General features: G+C 54.1%; 2 protein-coding genes across 2 annotated transcripts in view; one reads left to right on the top strand and one right to left on the bottom strand.

The window, feature by feature from the left end:
* Positions 1-2927: 2927 nt before the first annotated feature.
* On the bottom strand, positions 2928-16171 carry RBPJL (recombination signal binding protein for immunoglobulin kappa J region like). Its single transcript, XM_064465336.1, has 11 exons — positions 15915-16171; positions 9184-9309; positions 7544-7614; positions 7165-7280; positions 6111-6285; positions 5564-5701; positions 4901-5010; positions 4662-4802; positions 4143-4298; positions 3801-3904; positions 2928-3380 (listed from the first exon to the last, which is right to left on the bottom strand). The coding sequence occupies exons 1-11, from the start codon at positions 16169-16171 to the stop codon at positions 3107-3109; spliced, it is 1668 nt and encodes a 555-aa protein (XP_064321406.1). The 3' UTR covers positions 2928-3106.
* MATN4 (matrilin 4) overlaps positions 15808-17648 on the top strand; it is a 19491-nt gene continuing 17650 nt past the window's right edge. The window contains exon 1 of the mRNA XM_064465732.1: positions 15808-15958. The gene's annotated coding sequence lies outside the window, so the exon portion shown is untranslated. The remainder of the gene's footprint in view (positions 15959-17648) is intronic.

The following is a 17648-nucleotide window of genomic DNA, read 5'->3' as shown; positions in this document are numbered from 1 at the left end:
CCCGGCACCCAGTGCAGCACCCAGGCTGGCCTGAGCCTCTGGGCAGCGTGGGCACTGGCAGTGTGATGAGTGCGGTGGTGCTCAGCAGGCGGGGTGCTGGTGGCTGGGCTCACTAGATGGCAGCAACTCTTCTTCCAAACGGCCAGGACAGCGCCGCACAGCCCTGGCAGGAAGGGAGACAGACCGAGACCAGATTTCATGTTCCTCTGGGGTATCGTTTCGTAGAGGGAAAGCCAGGACTTTATTTTCTTCTTGATGTTTTTGAAGGTACACTCACCTCTGGGACCTGAAATGGCTTCTTGGTGCAGTGCAGCTCCAGGCAGCCCCAACTGTGCACCGTCCCAGTGGGATCAGGGGATCCCCATTGCCTTCAAGCCTCGCTGTTGCCCAGGGTTGCTCGTGCAACACCACAGCTACACACAGCATAAACTATCCTGAGCATCCCTAAGGCATTTGATGCTTTTCCTAAACCCCCAGCTCTTGGAGTGATGTGAAGGTTTTTTTCATGCTTCATTTTATACTCATGTTTGTGGCTGCCCTGGGGACAGGGAAAAGCTCCAGGTACAGTTCAGGGGCACAGAAAAGAGCTGCCAGACAGGCTCCAATGGGCAGCCCAGCTCCGAGCAGGCAGCCCAGCTTGCTGGAGCTGGTGGGACACTCCGCGCGTGTTTCCCCGACACGCGTTGAGTTATCGTAGGATCCAGCAGAGACGGGTGCTGCCGACTCGCGAGCGAGTGAGAACATACAGCTGGATGGCTGGCGCCTGTTAGAGACATTTGTGTTAATCAGTGATTATGCAAATAAACAGCTCTGCCGATGCCACCAGCTCCTCCGCTGCGATGCGGAGCATATGTTCCCCATGGCAGGGAAGTGCCTCCTCCAGGAGCTGCAAAGCTCCTCGTTTCCATTTGCAGGACCTGCTGTGAAAAGCAGATTAAACGCAGCCCGTGGCTGGTCGGGGGAAGGCAGGAGCCCCTGGAGGCAACGCCAGCCCGCCTGCCGCCGCCTCTCCCCTTTCCCCATGTGGCTTGAATTACTGCGGCTGTTTGCTTAATCCATCAGCCTTCAAGAATGAGCCACTCAGTGCTTTCTTGGCCTCTCCAGAAAAGCGCTGTGCTGTAAACATTACAAGGCAGGCTTGTTCCAAGCCCTTGAAGTCAATAAGCAATGCTCCTCCTGCCCTTTGGGACCGGGTTGCTGCTAAATATAGCGGAGGGTGCTTTCCATTCATAAAATGTGAATTATGCCCAGTCTCTGAGGGAGGGGAGCAGGTTGAGGAGCTTGTGGGCTCCAGACACTCCTGTGTGGGATGCAGGCAGAAACTGAAAGGCTTGGTCCTGTCCTTTCACTGCCCTCCACTCCTTCCCTGAGGAGACGGGGGGGAAACGCTTTTGGGGGAGGTAGAGTGTAGGGGATGCTGAGCATGGGCCAATGTGTCGCCCAAGAGGCTGTTGCACAGGGGAAGCCCCTGCTGCCCCCAGCACCTGTATAAGATGTTCAAGCGTTTGTATAAGATGCTTGAGCATTTTCCAGGAAGGGGAGCAGTAAGGTGTTGTACCACTGCTCCCAACACCTAATGAGCACACCGGGGCCTGCCTCCGCTTCAGGGGACTTGCTTCCTTTTGAAACACCCTGCGGATCCTGATGCGGTTACCCTTCTTCTGTCCTCCAGCCCTTTTTTCCACCAGCCCTTGGCTGTTGGCATGAGCTGTAATATTGTCCCTGAGTTTTTCCTCCAGCAGCAGCAGCTGCAGATACACACAGGTGTGTCTGCCAACAGCTTTTCACCCTCTATGAGGTTCCGATTCTAGGGAAGAAGGAACCCCACCTCCTGGTGGAGTTTAGGGAGGTGCTGCCCCTGGGAAGCCCTGGGTTAGGATCCTGGAGACCCAAGCTCTTGTGGTCCCCTGGAGCTGGGGCCATGCACAAGCTGCACAGCGAGGAGGCCAAGACACCAGGCATCACCATGAGTCTCCATGCTGGGTTTTGGGAGGCTGTTGGTCCCTTGCAGCCCTGAATTCAGCATCCTGAGCTGCAGTGTGGCGAGGCTGTCAATCTGTGCAGTGCTGGTGTGCAAAACATACTGGATGGCACAAAACATGCAGGTGAGCTGGGTGATGAGCCAGGGATGCCCGTGTGTGGGGCCAGGCACCCTGTGCTCCTGGGGTGCTGCGAGTCATGAGGCACCATGCTTCCCCTGCTCCCCTGCCCACTGCCACCGAGTTCAGTGTGGGTTAAACACCTCCATGGGTTTGGCAGTTGTTTCAAAACCCAGATCAGAACTGCCAAACCAGCAGGTTTCCAGGTACACCATGGGCCCTTCGATGATCAGAGATCTGAAGACTAAATAAAGCTGTAAGACCCATTCTGTGTAATGCTCGGTTCCGGCTCCAAGAAACCTGGCTTCCTTTCATGGCATCTTTAGATCAGCAGTTTCCTGCTGATGACAGTGCTGCAATTTCTCATGTGTTTGTGTGTGTGTATAAGTGTGTAAAACAACAGAGATTTGCAGAGCCATGCCAGCTAGGAAGGGGCTGGGTTTCATACTGAGGTTTTTCTTTCTCTCTTTTTTTCCCTTTTCCTTTTGAAATAACCCCATTTGGGCCTCTAATTAAAAAAACAACAAAACCAAAACCCAAAACCCAAAGCATCTGGTACCAAGTATTTGGCTGCTGGAAATCAGCTCCTCATTACCAAAAAGCACAGAAGCAATGCAGGGATCCCTGGTATAGGTCAATAACTCTTGAGGTCACATTTGTTCATCATCCCTGTCTCTCCTAGCCTTTGAATATATGGACTGAAGACATCAAGGGAGCTGTGATGCTCTCTGCCAGCAAGGGAGGTAAATCATGATGGTTAGTAAAGAAGCAATTGAATCAGTAAAGAGTCCTTGAAGCCTGATTTATGTGGGATCTCAGCAGGTTGGGATGCTGCCATGAAGGAGAGACAAGTCAGCAAATCACAGTAACACGGTGGGCATTCGATACATGGGAGGACCCTTTAGCGGGGCCACCCCGAGCCCTGGACGGGGACCCCCAGCACGGCTCGGGGCTGCTCCCCTTCCCTGGGGCTGGCAGCAAGATCAAGGCTCTGCCTGCCCAACTTGCTAACTTTGCATGAAGAGGTGGAAGTTGGTCCTGGTGAACTCCTGATGGATGCTGTCAAGTAATTTGTCTGAGTCCTGGGGGACATCCGAGAGGACCTGCTGCCCTGGGATGAAGTTGTGCTCTGGGGTGTAGGTGAACGTGAACGAGCTGGAGTAGATGAGGCCATCATCCCTGATCAGCAGAAGTGGGACTGTGATGGGGTATCGCAGCCACCTCCAGTCACTGCCGAAGGCAGAGACGTCAGGGACGACGCACACAAGGGACTTGGCGCTCCTGGGAACAGCACAGGAGAGGAAAACGTGCATTAACCCAGGAAGGCCTGGCACAGGAGCGGCTGGCAGTGAGTGCCGGCACGTGTGCTCCAGCTTGGAGCTCAGTGTGAAGCCGCTGGCAGGTTTCACCTCTCCTCCCCAGTGTTTCGTTCCTCTCTGCCAGAGTTGCTTTCTTGTTTGCAGCCCCCAAGATCCCCATGTTCCTTGCCCACTGCTATCATCAGACTGCATCCAGAGCCAGCAGGCACCAGCCACACTCATCCCTGCCTTTCCTTCCAATGCTCATGCTTGGTCCTGCAGAATGGGCAGTGCAAGTGCCCGTCCCCAAGATCAGCGGCCACATCCCTCCCAGAGCTGTCCAGCGCTGCCCAAACCTGGCTGCTGTTCCCTGTCTGCTCCCTGGCCCCCTCGGCTGCGTTACCTGTACATCGTCTCTGCTTCCACGTCTCCAAACCAGACCTTGAGATGAGTATGGAAATACTCCCCCTGCACCTCCAGCATGGCCACGTCCCCGCCGCCTGTGAGCTGTGACAGGCAGAATGCATGACAGTGTGTTACATGGTGGAATGAGCCAGACTCCTTCTCCCACAGGATGCTCTGCCCATGTGTCCCGTCCCCACCACAGCAGTCCAGACCCTGTCATTCCCACAGCTCCCCAGAGCTGGAGGACACCAAGCGCAGGTGCAAGAGCTCAGCAGCAGGAGCCGCGATGGAGGCAGGTGGTGGAGAGGCCGGGGTGGTTGGCAGCCAGCACTGTGCCTACCTGCAGGGCAGTGATGAGAGGCACAGGGCTGACGGGCTCGCGGACGCAGGCCAGGCCCTCGCTGAAGGTGTACTCCACTGTCTCGGTGCCAATGATGGTCCAGCAGGAGCCGTCATTCAGCAGCTCCCGGTTGGCTTCCTTTGGGCAGGGAGATGCCTGTGGAGAGCATCACAGCTCCAAACATGCCACAGCAGGGATGGCAGGGGACCAGGGCCAGGCTTCCTGGCTTCTGTCCCCAGTATCTCAGTTCCAGCAAGCGACTCAGTGCCTCTGCTTTGCTTGCTGGGAAATGGGGATCATGATACCTTTGCAAAGACCTCAGTGATGAGGTCCCCACCAAAGCAGGCAAGCTGGAGGCAGATGGCTTTGCAGCAATTCTGACCTTAATTTGGAGAAAACCCCCCTTTGCTGGAAGACCCCTCCTGGTGACATGTTCCCCAAACACTGGCAACACAGAGGAGCTTGGAGAGAGGATGGGAAGGACCCCAGGAGTCCTCACTCCTCCTTGCACTGCTGTACCTGGAACTGGATCACTTTATCCGTGGAGAGACACAGGTACATGCGGTCGCTGCCCTGGAACTGGAAGGCACATTTGTGGAGCTGGGAGATGGGCTCATCTACGTCCAGCATGGCGTACTGCTTCGTCACCTTCCGGATGATCTGCAGGGTGGCAGCATCACCCAGGGATGGTACCCGGTGCTCAGAGGCCCAGAGCAGCCAGGTCCATGTGCCTAGCACCCTCAGGGATGGAGGCTTACCAAGGGAGGCAGGGTGACACCGGTGGCTGTGCAGACGAGCTGGACCACAGAGCCATAGCGGATATACCCTTCCCGCAGTGGGAACTCGCTCCAGGTGCAGCACTCATCAGCTTGCCGGGAAGGAGACAGGCAGAGTCACCGCCCTGAGCAGCTGGGGAGCAGGTCAACATGTGTTGCCTTGCTACATGCAGGTCTGACTGTGCTCCTGGTGCTTTCTTACTACTTTCTCTGCTCTGCAGGTGCTTGCTGCTTGGAGAGACCACTGCTCCCTGGGACCCCAGCATGGGAGAGCAAGACTGGGGTGTGGTACCTCGCAGGGACACTGCCGGAGGCAGAGTGGGCAGGGATGCTCTGGGATCTGGCCTCTTCCAGGTGAGTTACTTGCTTGGATTCATGAGCCTCCAGACCGGTACAGCTCTTGCTGCCCCCATCACAGCCTGTGTGCTCTCAGGGCATGATGCCAACCCTCAAGGATGGTGGGAAACAGCCAGCGGCTCCAGAGATACACCAGGCAGAGGTAGGATCTGAGCCAGGTTCCTGTAACCCCAGGCTAACTCCCACCCCTTTTGCCCCAAGAACTGTCTTTGCAGGAGGGCAGAGCCAGGGCTGGAGGCATCCAGCCCTGGGCATGGCCGGCATCAGCGGCCCCACGAGGCTCCTTACCCAGGTGGAGGGTGAAGGCTGCCCACTGCCTGGCGCTGGCGATGAAGGCTCCCCCCTCGACAGAGAGGTAGCGGGTGCTGACGGTCTGGGAGCGCAGGCGGTTGAAGAGGGAGACTTTGGAGCCCGAGGAGATGCAGACTGTTGGGACAGGTGGTGTGTTAGTGCTTGCCAGGTCCACGTGTGGCTTGAACTGTGGTTTTTGTCAAGCGAAGGGAGGACAAGTCTTGGTTACTGGTGTAATGAGCCCAGCAGGAACCAGCACCCCCCTGGCTGCCTTCCTCTGTATGTGAATGCCAGCCCAGCTGGGCTTTTCAAAGGTGAAGCCCACAGAGTGGGGACCACATTGGCATCATCCACACATTGTGGTGGGTGAACCCTTCAGAAAAGACACATCAATATGTCTAGATACATCCCCCCTCTTTTGGGGATGCCCATGGGCTTTGGGTCCAGCCTGGACCTCTCCAGAACCAAGCTGTGAGCACTCGGAGAGCATCTACCCCAGGCTTGTGCCCGCTTTCCTCCCCAAAAGAGCCATCCCCATACGTACGGTCTGTGTTCTTCAGTGACTGCTTCTTCTGTGAGGGCTTGGAGATGACCTTGATCAGCTTGCTGTGGAAGGTGCCGATCTCCTGCCCATTGCTGAAGAAGAGCTTCAGGACCAGGCGGAAGTGCTTGCGCTTGTCCGCGTCTGAGATGTACAGCGCCTTGGCACAGCTGAAGCCCTGCCAAGGGCAGAGAGGGGCTGCCAGCAGCTCCAGCCCAGCCCCGCCAGCCTTCCTCACCCTCCTCACTGCCCCACGAGGACATAATAGCACCCTTTCAAAGAGCCCCAGGTTCATTTAAAGGGGGAAAGACCAGAGATGTTATTACAGGTGGAATGAAGAGCTGGGGATCGGCAGAGGCTTTATTTACACTAGGGTCAGAGAATTCCTCATGGAAATGAATGTTCACATGTGATTTATCCCACATAACATGAGAAATCGCCCTGGGTTTATGGTTTCCCTGCCGTCCTGGCTGATACACTTTGCCTTAGCAGCAATGCAAGCACTGCAAACAAAGGCCCTTTTTGTAAGGTTTCTGGCGCGACTTAGACCCTGTGCTCTTCGGGGACCCCAGATAATGCTTTTTCTTCTTTTTTTCTTCTATCAAAAGATGCCAGAGCTCTGCTGAAGCTCTTGAACTTTGGGATTGATAGGAGGGTTTTTAAGCTGTTTATCAGCACATGAAAGACTGGGCTTTCATTTTGTGATAAGCGGCAGTGCTGCTCATTGGGAGAAGGCACCGGGGCTGAGGAGCTGTGCAAATTTTGGCAGCTCAGCTGCCACAGGGCTGTTGACCTGAAAAGATGAAGCTGAAGAAAGAGGGGGTTCTTTGCAAGGCAGGGGAGCCCGCCTGGCTGCTTGGGCTGCCACCCATGCCACAACAGGGTGGCAAAGCAGGAGAGGAGAGCAATGGCTAGGAAGGAAGGACCACAGCATCCTGAGGAAGGGAAAGATGTGACATCCCAGAGCATGGGGTGATGCCAGGGACAGCCCAGCATGTGCATGAACAGGGTCCCCATGGGGTGGCACCGCACAGCCCCGGGGAGCAACAGGCTGTACCTTCGCGTCCGGCTGCTCCTCGAAGCTGAGCTTCTGGGTCTCCATCAGGCTGCTGCCCATGCTGTCCAGCCCCATGTATCCGCACACCCGAAAACCCTCCTCTCCCAGGTCTCTGGCTGGAAGAGATGGGGAGAAGCATCGTCCAGCCCCTGCACAAGCACAGGCATGGGCTCAGCTTCTCTTGGCATGGTGGGTTGGCCCAGGCTTCAGCCTTCCCCCGGTCTGGACCGCAGAGGGCTCAGCCTCGAGGGGGAAAGAAGAGTTTGGGGTTAAAGAAAAAATAAACTAGGTCACTCTCCCCTTTCTGGAAGCAGAAGGCAGCTCTCCGTGGCACGGGAAGGGAAGGAGGAGAGGACCAGGGCTGCTGCCCAGTGCTTACCTTTTATCTGCTCCTGTTTTAACTTCCATCCTGGCCCACTCAGGTAAACGCAAGGTGGGGGACAGAAAAACCTGCAGAGACAAGACGACATTTTCTTACTGCACTTCAGCATCCAAAAAAGGTGCTATGGGGTGATGGGACGGCTGTGCTGAGAATAGAGACCTTCACTCAGGGCTTGCCAGCACCAGGAGCAATGCTGTGCCCTGGGAGGTATGTGGTGCTGCAGCGAGGGGCTGGGGACCCCCCAGCTGGGGGGCAGGGGCAGGGCTGGCTGGAGAAATCGGGCTCTGCTGAAGCAGCTATCTCAGCCCCTCTCCCCCGCACTGGCTGCCTCCAGCCACAGCATCCGAGCAGGTGCCACATCTATCGGTGCTGTTGGTGGCCACGAACCCATCAGCTGTGGGACAGCCCCAGGAGGCAAGGACAGGGCTCCTTGGCCCCCTCCTGCCCAGAGCCAAGGGGGGGATCAGGCCCCCTGCCTCTGCCCGCCTGCCATGCGGGAGTTTCAGCAGGTTGGGAACAGAGTTTGCATTCACAGCCAGATTTGGAGCCCCGTGCAAATAAATCTATAGCCAGGGTTTTCAAAACCCATTTTCCTGTGTTTTATTTGCGTTTCCACTGTCTTTGCACTTGTGTGAATGGTGCAAATTCATCCTCTATTGATACTGGGTAAAGTGCTAGCAAAGAAAACACTGGTGCAGGGGGGTGGATATTTCAGAGCCCTAAAGTCCTGGGTACGGGTTTATTTAAACAAGCCATCTACAGCATGGGCCCCTGCCTCCCACCATGAAGGAAAATGGCACCAGCACCTTTAACCTGGGAGCTCTGTGCTGGTTTTCTCTCCCTCTCCAGACCCGGCATTTGATTTTCACGCTCATCCCTTACATGGGGTCCAGAGCAGGGGGAGGAGCCTGTTCTGAAAGCTCAGTGATATGGGGGCTTCCTTCCTCGCTGGGAGACCCCGTCTCGAAATAAAACTTTTACCTGTGGACCAGCAGCCCCTGGCAGGAGGCTGGATGTGGCAAGGACTTTGTAGGCACAGCCAGCTCAGCTTAGAGCTGTCTCCTGGGGTCGCTGGGGTCTGGGTGCGGTTATGCCTTAGAGGTAGAGCTCGTTGCCTCATAGCTACTCCACATCAGTAATAATGGAGGATTATTTATATCACAAGGATTAATGAAGTATTAATTATATTGCACGGCCACAGTCTGACGTCACTGCCCAGGAGCAGTAATTTTGGAGATTCAAGCCAGAACCCTCGAGGTGTTTTTGCAGTGTGGGAAAGATTTTCAAAAATAGCAGCTTTTTGGAGACTGTGGACATTGATGGAAATGCCCCAGTCCCTGCTGCGGTCATTCAGATTTGAAGACAAGATTTCCAGAGCACTTAAAACACTAAACTTTCCTCCTTCTTCTTGAATAGTTTTTTTCCTTCTTTTACTTCATCTTTCTGATCTATTTACATCATAGGAGTAACTGTAAACAGTAGTTTTAGATGCAAAGAGGTCACGAAGGGATGGAGAGAGAATATATCAAATCATTAGCTTCACCAGCTTAAATCAGAGAAATCTAGCAAGGCTGAAATGGAGCTTTAGGCAACTGGGTTTGGAAGGGTCTCTCAGAGAAGCTGGAGCCATCTCCTACCTTTTTTCATTGCCGTATGACTTCTGTGCGACTTTGGCGTGCAGTATCAGTACTGTCTGGTCTGCCGGCACCTGCAGGTACCTCCGCACACTGTCTCGAAGCAGGTTGGTTTGATATGGGTTGGATCTACAAGAGAGCGGCCCCCCTAGCACTGTAACACCAGAACCGGGCTCCTCGCCTTGCCCTACCAGTCCTACTCAGAGCAAGGACCCTGGAGCGCCCTCCGTGTCCAGCCTGATGGGTAGGGAAGGGGGAGAGGCTTTCCCATTGGAAAGCACTGGAGCTCAGAGAGCATCTCAGCTGCTTTAAGACTGGGCTGGCTGAAAAATATAAAGTTTGGATAACTGAATAACTGTTTTATCAGTTTCCAATCAAACACACAACAGGACACTATGTTTATAGCTCTGAAACACAAATTTCTAAGACTTCCAGCCCCACACAATGGTGACAGTGCCTTAATTGATTATTAATTTGTTTTCCCACCTGATGTGCTTGTTGCTGTATGGCTTTTTGGTGAGTTGGGAAATGATGCTGCTGAGCCGTGAGTGCAGCTCTGGGGAGCTATCACGCAAGGAGGAGCTGCTCATTGGCTTCTGTAGGGGCTGTTGAGTGAAGATAGCTGTATTTTTCTCTGAAACCTAAGAAGTGGGTGGTTTTGCTGATTCTTTCTGCTGTAATAACTAGAAGGCGTTCCTATGCACCCAGCATTTAACTCTGCTAACTTAGTAGGTTGGGCATTGACCGGCTGGAGAGAGATGAGGTGGGCCCAAGCTCTGCCACCTGGGACACGTGTGCAAGAACTGGGGGATGAGAGGGGGGAGACTTATGGGGTGTCTACTGGGGAGACTTTTGTGGTGCTGACTTGCTTTCAGAGGAGGCAGGCCCGCCCATCTGAAGAACATCAGCTCCTGCCCTACTGAAAGCCCTTTGGCGAGATGAGGAAACCAGAGGAGAGGGAAGAGGTGCTGCCTGGGCAGGAGCCCCTTGTTGGCACATCTGCCTGTGTGTGGGAGGTGGTAGCTGGGCACACTCAGGAGAAATTGCTCCTACCAAGGGGACCCAGCCTGGCTGGTTATGAAAAGGTCTTGACTTAAGCCTGAGCTTACTTATTCCATGCACTGAGCTCCCTTGACTTGCTCCAAAGCGGTGATCGTGCCTACTGGTATTTGGACAATGGCTCTGTGTTTCTACTCTGCATGCCCAGGGGATGGTTTTGGACACACTTGGATGAGCATCAGACCCAAACCAGATCCAGCATCCTCAGGAGATAGAAAGCTGTATGGAAACTGGCTTCAGGTTCTGGCTTTTGACCTTCCCAAGGCTGCTGGGTGACACTCATGACCTCTCCACACAGCGATGGCCTTGCATCGGAGACAAGAGAAACAGCAGTGGCCAGAGAAGGCTGGGAAACCCCAACCACAGCTGCAAACACACTGCTGAACCACCAGGGGAAATCTGCTGGGGACTGTGGGCAGCACTGCGGGATCACTCGGAGGAGAAGTGGTGATGATGTGGGCCATCAGCCATGGACATCCAGAGAGAATCTTGCAAGAGGTACACTGTGGAGCATCCCCATTAAAACAGTCTCTCCTCCTTTTAAATGGGCTAGAAATGGAGAATAAATGAGGACACAAACGATCAGATATGTGAAGAGAGGTAAATCTGGTCTTGCCAAACACCGCAAGGCTATGGTGAGATCTTGCTGAGCTCAGAGGCCAGAGCAAGCTCCCAGGGAGAGAAGCTGCAACCACTGCCATCCCAAGCAGCCTTTTAGAAGAGTTCACCAGCCAGTTTTGCTCTTCCCAGTGCAACATGTGTATTTTAAATAGGCTGTGCCCATTACAGCTTCTAGGACCCATGTTACAACTAGCCCTAAGCTCATACCCCTTCCCTTCCAGCCTTCCCACGTTGTGGATGGAGCTGATGCTCTCCTGGTTGTGCATGGAAGACAAACACATCTCCCATACAAGCAAACACTTACCAAGCATCTCCTTGGGTAGTCCCATGGGGACCTGATTCTTTGCACTCCACAGATTTTCCCATCACAGCTGTGTTCGGTTTTTAGATGGGCAATAAAATCTCCTGCCCTCCCTGTTCTCAATTCTTTATCCTAGACGTGTTAGCCAGATCACCAGCAAGCATAAATCAATGGCGCGCTGCCAAAATCAGACTTACAGCCAGTGCCAGTGTCACCCACAGCATTAGCTGCCACTCTGCGTCTGAGAAATTAATGTTTTATGGCCACGGCAAGCCTGTTCCTGACTGCAGAGCATGGCTTGCAGAGCGCGTGCTGCAGCCGAGCTCCTCTCCCCGCAGCAGCCCCAGCACTTGTGCCAGCACACGGCTCTGGGCTCAGCCACCCTCACCACGCCTGGCACTCATGGCAAGCCAGCCGTAGCTCCTTTGCCAGACAGACCCTCGGATCACCCTTAATGGCTCCTGTGCCGAGGCTGAATCGGTTCCCGATGACGCTCCATCACGGGGCTGGGAGACTCCTGTGCCAGCACGCTGAAGTTGAGCTTTACCAACCAGTACCCCACCAGTGCCCTCTCCAGGATGAGTTACTTAGACAGGTTGGAGTGAAGCTTTTCAGCCAGACTACTGACTGCTTTATATCTTTGCACAGCCAAAGAGATCCCATAAGAAAGTTATTGAATCTTTTTCCATAATGGCAATCTGCAGCTGTCTCACTCCTTTGCTGCCAAGCAATAGTGTGATTTCAGCTTTGATCTGCCTTTGCTACTTTTCCCTTCATCTAAAAGCACTGTTTGGGAATCAATCTGCAAAAGACTTTTTTTACACAACTAGTGATTGTGATCAGGATAAATATGGAAAAGGCTGTCAGTTAGCCTTGGCAATTCTTTTACACTAATACAACACAGTTAAAAATGAGTACCAAACCTTGCTGGCTCCGTTCAGCAGCATTTCACTCTCAGTTTGTCGGAGACAACAGGCACAGAGCAGGGGAGAACCAGGCTGGGTGGGTGAATTTTTTCCTGGTGAGTCTCATTGCTCAGTATTCATTGCAAAATGAGGAGCGTAGCTTTGGGTCCTTGCTCATGTCTCAGCTGGGGGGACAGATGCTCCATCCCTGTGTCACCCACCAGCACCAGTGCGCTCACCGGCGCCCACCTGTATAGCTCATGGTCTGCCTGGGAAGAGCTGATCCCCATGGAGCTGCTGGGCTGGGCGCTGCTGGAGGGAGCCTCTCCCATTAACCCACCAGCAGAGTGAGAAACAGCCTGGTACCGAGGCCAGGCAGCAGCAGGGAGTGTTCAAGAGCAAACTGCCAAAACCTGTGGATTAAGACGTGTGCTGACAGCATGGCCAGCAGCAATGCCTGCTCCGCAGAGCCTCCTGCGGCACCAGCTCAGGCAGGGCCAGGCTTGTGCCGGTATCACTGCTCCCTGCCATCCATACATAATACCAGAGGCACGTGGGTTACTGCCCGGAGCTTATTAGAGTCTTCTGGAATAATTATCCACATGCTATTTACTGCTTAAAGTGGGAACGTACATGCCAAAGGCAGATAAGCAGACTGCAGTTCTTCAGATTTCTAGCTGGAGGAACAACTACTGAGAAACTTGTTTTACTTTTTTTTTGTCCGTTCTCTGCAGCCATTGCCTTCCAAATTTTGGGGCTAAATTCCTTTAGTGACGCATTTCTGAACAGTGCTCCCCATTCTGCCCACTGAGGTGACCACCCAGCATCCATCATCTGGTTTAAATTTACCTTCAGAGAGTCAAAGGGCTATTGCTAAAGCAGCTCAATATATCCACTTGGCTCTTTCTGGCACCTACAGCCTCCTCAGGGTTACAGGGAATTATTCACTCCTTCTGACATTTATTATATTAAATTATTAAAATGCTTTGATTGTAGTGCAGTGTTAGTTCAGTGTCATGTTAGCAGCACTGCATGGGCCGGGCTCTTAGAGCTCATGCTAAAAGCCTCCTTTTCAGAGCCTGAGGTCTCAGCTGGGACTCCACTGCTCTTGCACACAGTTAGGCATTATGTGGAAGCAGGGGGGGAGCAAGAGTGGAGCCACCACCTTTCTCCTACGCTGATTTTTGTAAGCCTTTTCCCCTCCCTGCTCAGCCTGCCATCATTTACCGCCAAGGCTTTTCCCTCACTTTAGGTCAGGATGTGCCTCAGGAGAGGGTGCGAGTGCACTTTGAGGTGCATCTCTGGGGTGGCTCTGCCCTAGTGTGGGAGGGGGGAGAGACCCGTGGGTATTTGCAAGCCCTGGCCATGTTGTTGTGCCCTCTTCCAAGGGAAAAAGCAGAAAAGGAGGAATGCCCCGGGTGCATTGCACATGAGACACACAGCTGGACCATCTCGTGAAGGGCTGTTTTATGTGGGCACGCAGGGAACGCAGGCAGGCGCTGAGAGGCTTGGGTAGGGTCAGCCCCTGCGACCACATTGCTGATTTTAGGAAAGCTGATGTTTAACACCACAGCTGAAAATTAGCCCTTGCCTTCCCAGTGGCGGGTGTGGGGGACCTCAATCAGCGCTTTGTCCTGCCTCCAGCTGGGAAATGCATTTTCTCATTCCTTAGTCCCAGTGGGTCGGGCAGGGCTGTGCATTGCCAGCTACCTCCCCTCTCAGACCACTGCAGCTCGGGGTATCCTGCCTTTCCACTCCGGGTGACATCCCTGCCATAGGCACGGCTCCCACCTGTGCCACAAACAGCGGAGAACCCAATCAAGGGGCCTTTTCATCTCAGCCTTCCCCTGCCACTGGATTTCATGGCCCTGCTGAGACAGCCACGCTCATGCTGTGGGACATATCCTGGTCCCCACATCACTTTCTGCTCTGCAAGGGCAACACTCTGTGTGTGCATCCTTGGGCGACCATGGGAGCAGAAAAAACACTTCACAGGCACCAGGAAAAGCAAACCACCTTCTGCACTACTGCTTTCCAGTTCGCCAACATTCACTGGCTCAGTCTGTGGAGCAAGGGACCTGATTTTGTCGGTCCCCTGGGAATGAAAAGTACCTGACTAAGGAGACCAAAATACAATACTGTCAGCTATTGCTTAGGAGCTGGGTCTTCAAATCAGCTCTTCATATGAGAACTTTAACTCATGGTAACTCTGCTGTTGAGTGCAGGTAACACTGAATTCAAAGCACAGAGATTTAATTTGCTGCTTTTCTCCCACAAAAGAGCTGCCGTTTGCCTCGCTTAGGAGCTTGCTGGGGACTTGCTGCCACAGAGGGTAATTGTTCTTTCCTGGGCTTGGGGAAACCAAACATCCTAATAAAAAATATCCATTTTAGAGGTCTGGGTTTTATTTTGTACAGAGCAGGGGAGAAAACGCCTGCAGTGCTCTTGGGTATGGAGTCAATGCAGTGTTTATGCAAAAGGAAAAGCCATTAGAAATCACAGAAATGAGAAGCCTGCAGTTTCTGGCTTCCCTCATTTTTCAATACCTCCTTTAATCCAGACCAACCCAACCCACAAGCCCTTGTATATGCATTGGTATTTATAAATCCTATATTTTCCTTGCTGCACACACAAGTGAAATTCAGCCTTTTCTGGGCTTGGGATTTATCGACCACACCAACAGCAAACACCAGCCGAGAGCAGGAAGCATGAAAACCCTGCGGCAGTGAGCTCTGCAGGGGACCGGGGGCCAGCCGGGGTGGTCACCCCAGGCATCTCCCTGGCTGCCCTGTGCCTGCCCCAGCAGTACCAACACCCTCAAAATACCCAAATTTGGTAATGCAGTAGTGGCTTTTCTGCTAGAAAATTCAGGCAATGTGGGTGATTCTCTGTTCCTCAGGTAGCAACTGATGTTAGTACGAAGAGGACGGAAAGTACTGTTAAAGCACTAAAACATAGTCCTGTGAAGCACTAAAGGTGGTTCCTAGCACCACTAGACTGATATAAGTGCTGAGAAGAGGTGAAGGGCTAGGAAGGTCTACTCCAGGGTATCTAAGAAGCTTCTGCTAATGACCTCCATTGCTGCAGCTGGGCACACCAGTTGACCTTCTTGTGGGAAGTTCAGCCTGAGGCTCTACAGCCCTCAGAGCTCTGGTCTGCAGCTCCCTGGTTCAAACCCACCTCCCCACACTGCAGCCACGACCTGCAGATGTTCCTAAACTCCCAGGGCACTGTAGCTCAAATGGACATTAAGCTCGGACTCTCCTTTTTCCAGGACCCCCTGAGTTTATGGGGCTCCGAGGTGCATTCCCACAGTTGGGGAAGACGAAATAAAGAAAAAAAAAAAAAAAAAAAGGAGAAAAGAACAAAAAAAGGGGGGGCGGGGGGAAGGGAGCAGGGGGGACAAAAAGAAAGCCTCTCCCTGTAAGTTCTTGGCAGGCAAGGGCTGGGAACGACCCCGAGCCAGGCACAGCTCGATGCGGTGCCGCCACACGCCGCTGCCGACGGCCGTTCCCACCTGCGTGCGGCTCCCGCCCGCCCGCGGGCACCTGCACGGACACGACCCGCGGGGCGGGAGGCGGCGGGCGGCTCTTCCCCGCCAGCGCTGCCCCGGGACCGGCCCGCCCCGCCGCCCCCCCCGTTCCCCCCGCCCCGTTAAATGCCGCCCGGGGCCCCGCCGCCTGCCAGTGCACCGCGCACCGCACCGAGCAGCTCTGGGCAGCCCCGCTCCGCGCCCCGCCCTGCGCCCCGCCCCGCGCAGCTCCGCGCCGCCCCGCGCAGCCCCGCTCCGCGCCCCGCGCAGCCCCGCGCCCCACGCGCCGCCCCGCGCAGCTCCGCGCCCGCCGTACCTGACCCAGTAGCGCGGCGGGGAGCGGCTCCGCGGCCGGCACGGGTGAGTGAGGGGCTCTGCGGGCGCCGGCGCCCCTGCGGGGAGGGAAGGGAGAGGAGGAGGAGGGTGAGGGTGAGGGTGAGGGTGAGCCCGGCCGCGGCCCGGCGGGGCTGAGCCGCGATGCTGCGCGCAGCGCCGAGCACTGCGGCGGGGGTTGGCAGCCCCGCGGTGTGTGTGTGCGTGTTTCCCTTGGAGGGGAGCAGCCGTCCTGGGCATGAAGAGCAGAAAGCAAAGCCGGGGCGTGGGGGGAAAGCGGACCCTTTGACATGGGTTTTATTCCCAAAAGCTGCGGGCTGGAGCCCTCCCGAAGCCCCCCAGCTGTGCGGCCTCGTCCCCCTGCAGCGGTGCCAGTGGTTGCCCTCCCGAGCGTGCTGGGCTGGGGGATATGTTTTGGTGGGCAGTAAGAGGGCACATGGTACCCCGCTCCATCTCCCAGTGCCTGCGTGGAGAATGTAACCTCTCCTCTGCTGTCGGGATGGCACAGGTTGCAGTCTGCCTGCTCTGCTCACCTTTTGCCTAGCTTTCGGGCAGGTTCCTGCTTATACAATCGAGGATCTCTTTTATCAGAGAATAATAAGGTCTGGTACACCTGGGCAAGGTGTACTGAGCAATAGGAGATCGAGATACTGCAGAAAGATAACTTGAAAGTGTGCCCTAAGTTTGCTATGCGCTGCTTCTGCACGACTGGAAATTTGGGTCTGTGCATACTCATAAATATGTTTGCACAAGCAATCACCCACCTTTGGCTTATAATTCCAACAATTTCACGGTGAAAAATTAGCTTTGGGCACTTTTGTTCCAAGCAATTACATGGGAAAACTTGTTTGGAAAATCAGATTATTCTGCAGTCATCGTATTTGCGCTAACACGCAGCCATCCGAGATAAGTGGAGCTGAGCAGATACACGCTGTGTGGTACGTGTTCCGCTGGCGTCTTCCCCCCTCGTTCTGCGAGGACAGCCTTTGCTGCGGTGCAGAGCTGCCGAATTGGTCTGGGAGGCAGGGCTGCAGAGCGGGAACCGGTGTCGGTGAGGAGCCTGGCAGAGACATGGGACTGTCCCGCTCCGAAGGAGGTCACCATGTGTGTGCAGTGGGACTGGGGGCAGGGGGGAAGAGGGCTCCAAGAGAGGAGCCTGTTCAGCGCCCCAACTCTGAGGGGCACACAGCGTTACCTCTTCTGCTTAAACCCATAGGATTTTTTATTCATTTAATCCCAGTTTATTTATAATTGACTATAAGTTCTCTCTGTGGGACCCTCTGTAGCATCTCTTGATAGTAAAGGTTTTTTTTTCTTTTTCCAAGAACAGGAGGAGCAATTAATCACAGGCAGTGAGCGTGCAGGTTCTCAGTAACAAGTAGAAACTGCATTTCACAAGCAGGTTCTTGTGATCTCTTCAGGGTTTCATTAGATTGGCATTTGATATCAGCAAAAAGTGTGTGTAGGGAAGTCTGCCCTCAGATTTCAGCCCTGATACTTGCCACCAGGATATGGATAAATTTGGCCTCATCCAAAATACAAATTCCCATCTGGAAGGTGTGCAAGGTATCTCGGTGCTTGTAGTAAAAGAACACTTTCCATCAAAGTAGGTGGGGTATTGCTGCATCCAGCTAGAAAAAAAGCTGCTGTTGATTTTTGTGGAAGTTGTAACTTTCTTTTTTCTTGAAGAATCAAAGAAATTTTATGTGATTAGTAC

This window comes from Phalacrocorax carbo, chromosome 14, assembly GCF_963921805.1.
Source record: "Phalacrocorax carbo chromosome 14, bPhaCar2.1, whole genome shotgun sequence".
NCBI lineage: Eukaryota > Metazoa > Chordata > Aves > Suliformes > Phalacrocoracidae > Phalacrocorax > Phalacrocorax carbo.
This window is presented reverse-complemented; position numbering and strand designations above follow the sequence as displayed.

What these genes read in the sequence shown, in the direction of transcription:
- RBPJL (XM_064465336.1), bottom strand. Translation starts at nt 16,171, where the DNA reads ATGCCCAGGACGGCTGCTCCCCTCCAAGGGAAACACGCACACACACAC. An exon ending in CCGCCGCGCTACTGGGTCAG is followed by an intron (nt 9,310 to 15,914) that starts GTACGGCGGGCG and finishes GCTCTCTTGTAG; the next exon opens with ATCCAACCCATATCAAACCA. An exon ending in GTCACTGAAGAACACAGACC is followed by an intron (nt 5,702 to 6,110) that starts GTACGTATGGGG and finishes CTGTCCCAACAG; the next exon opens with TCTGCATCTCCTCGGGCTCC.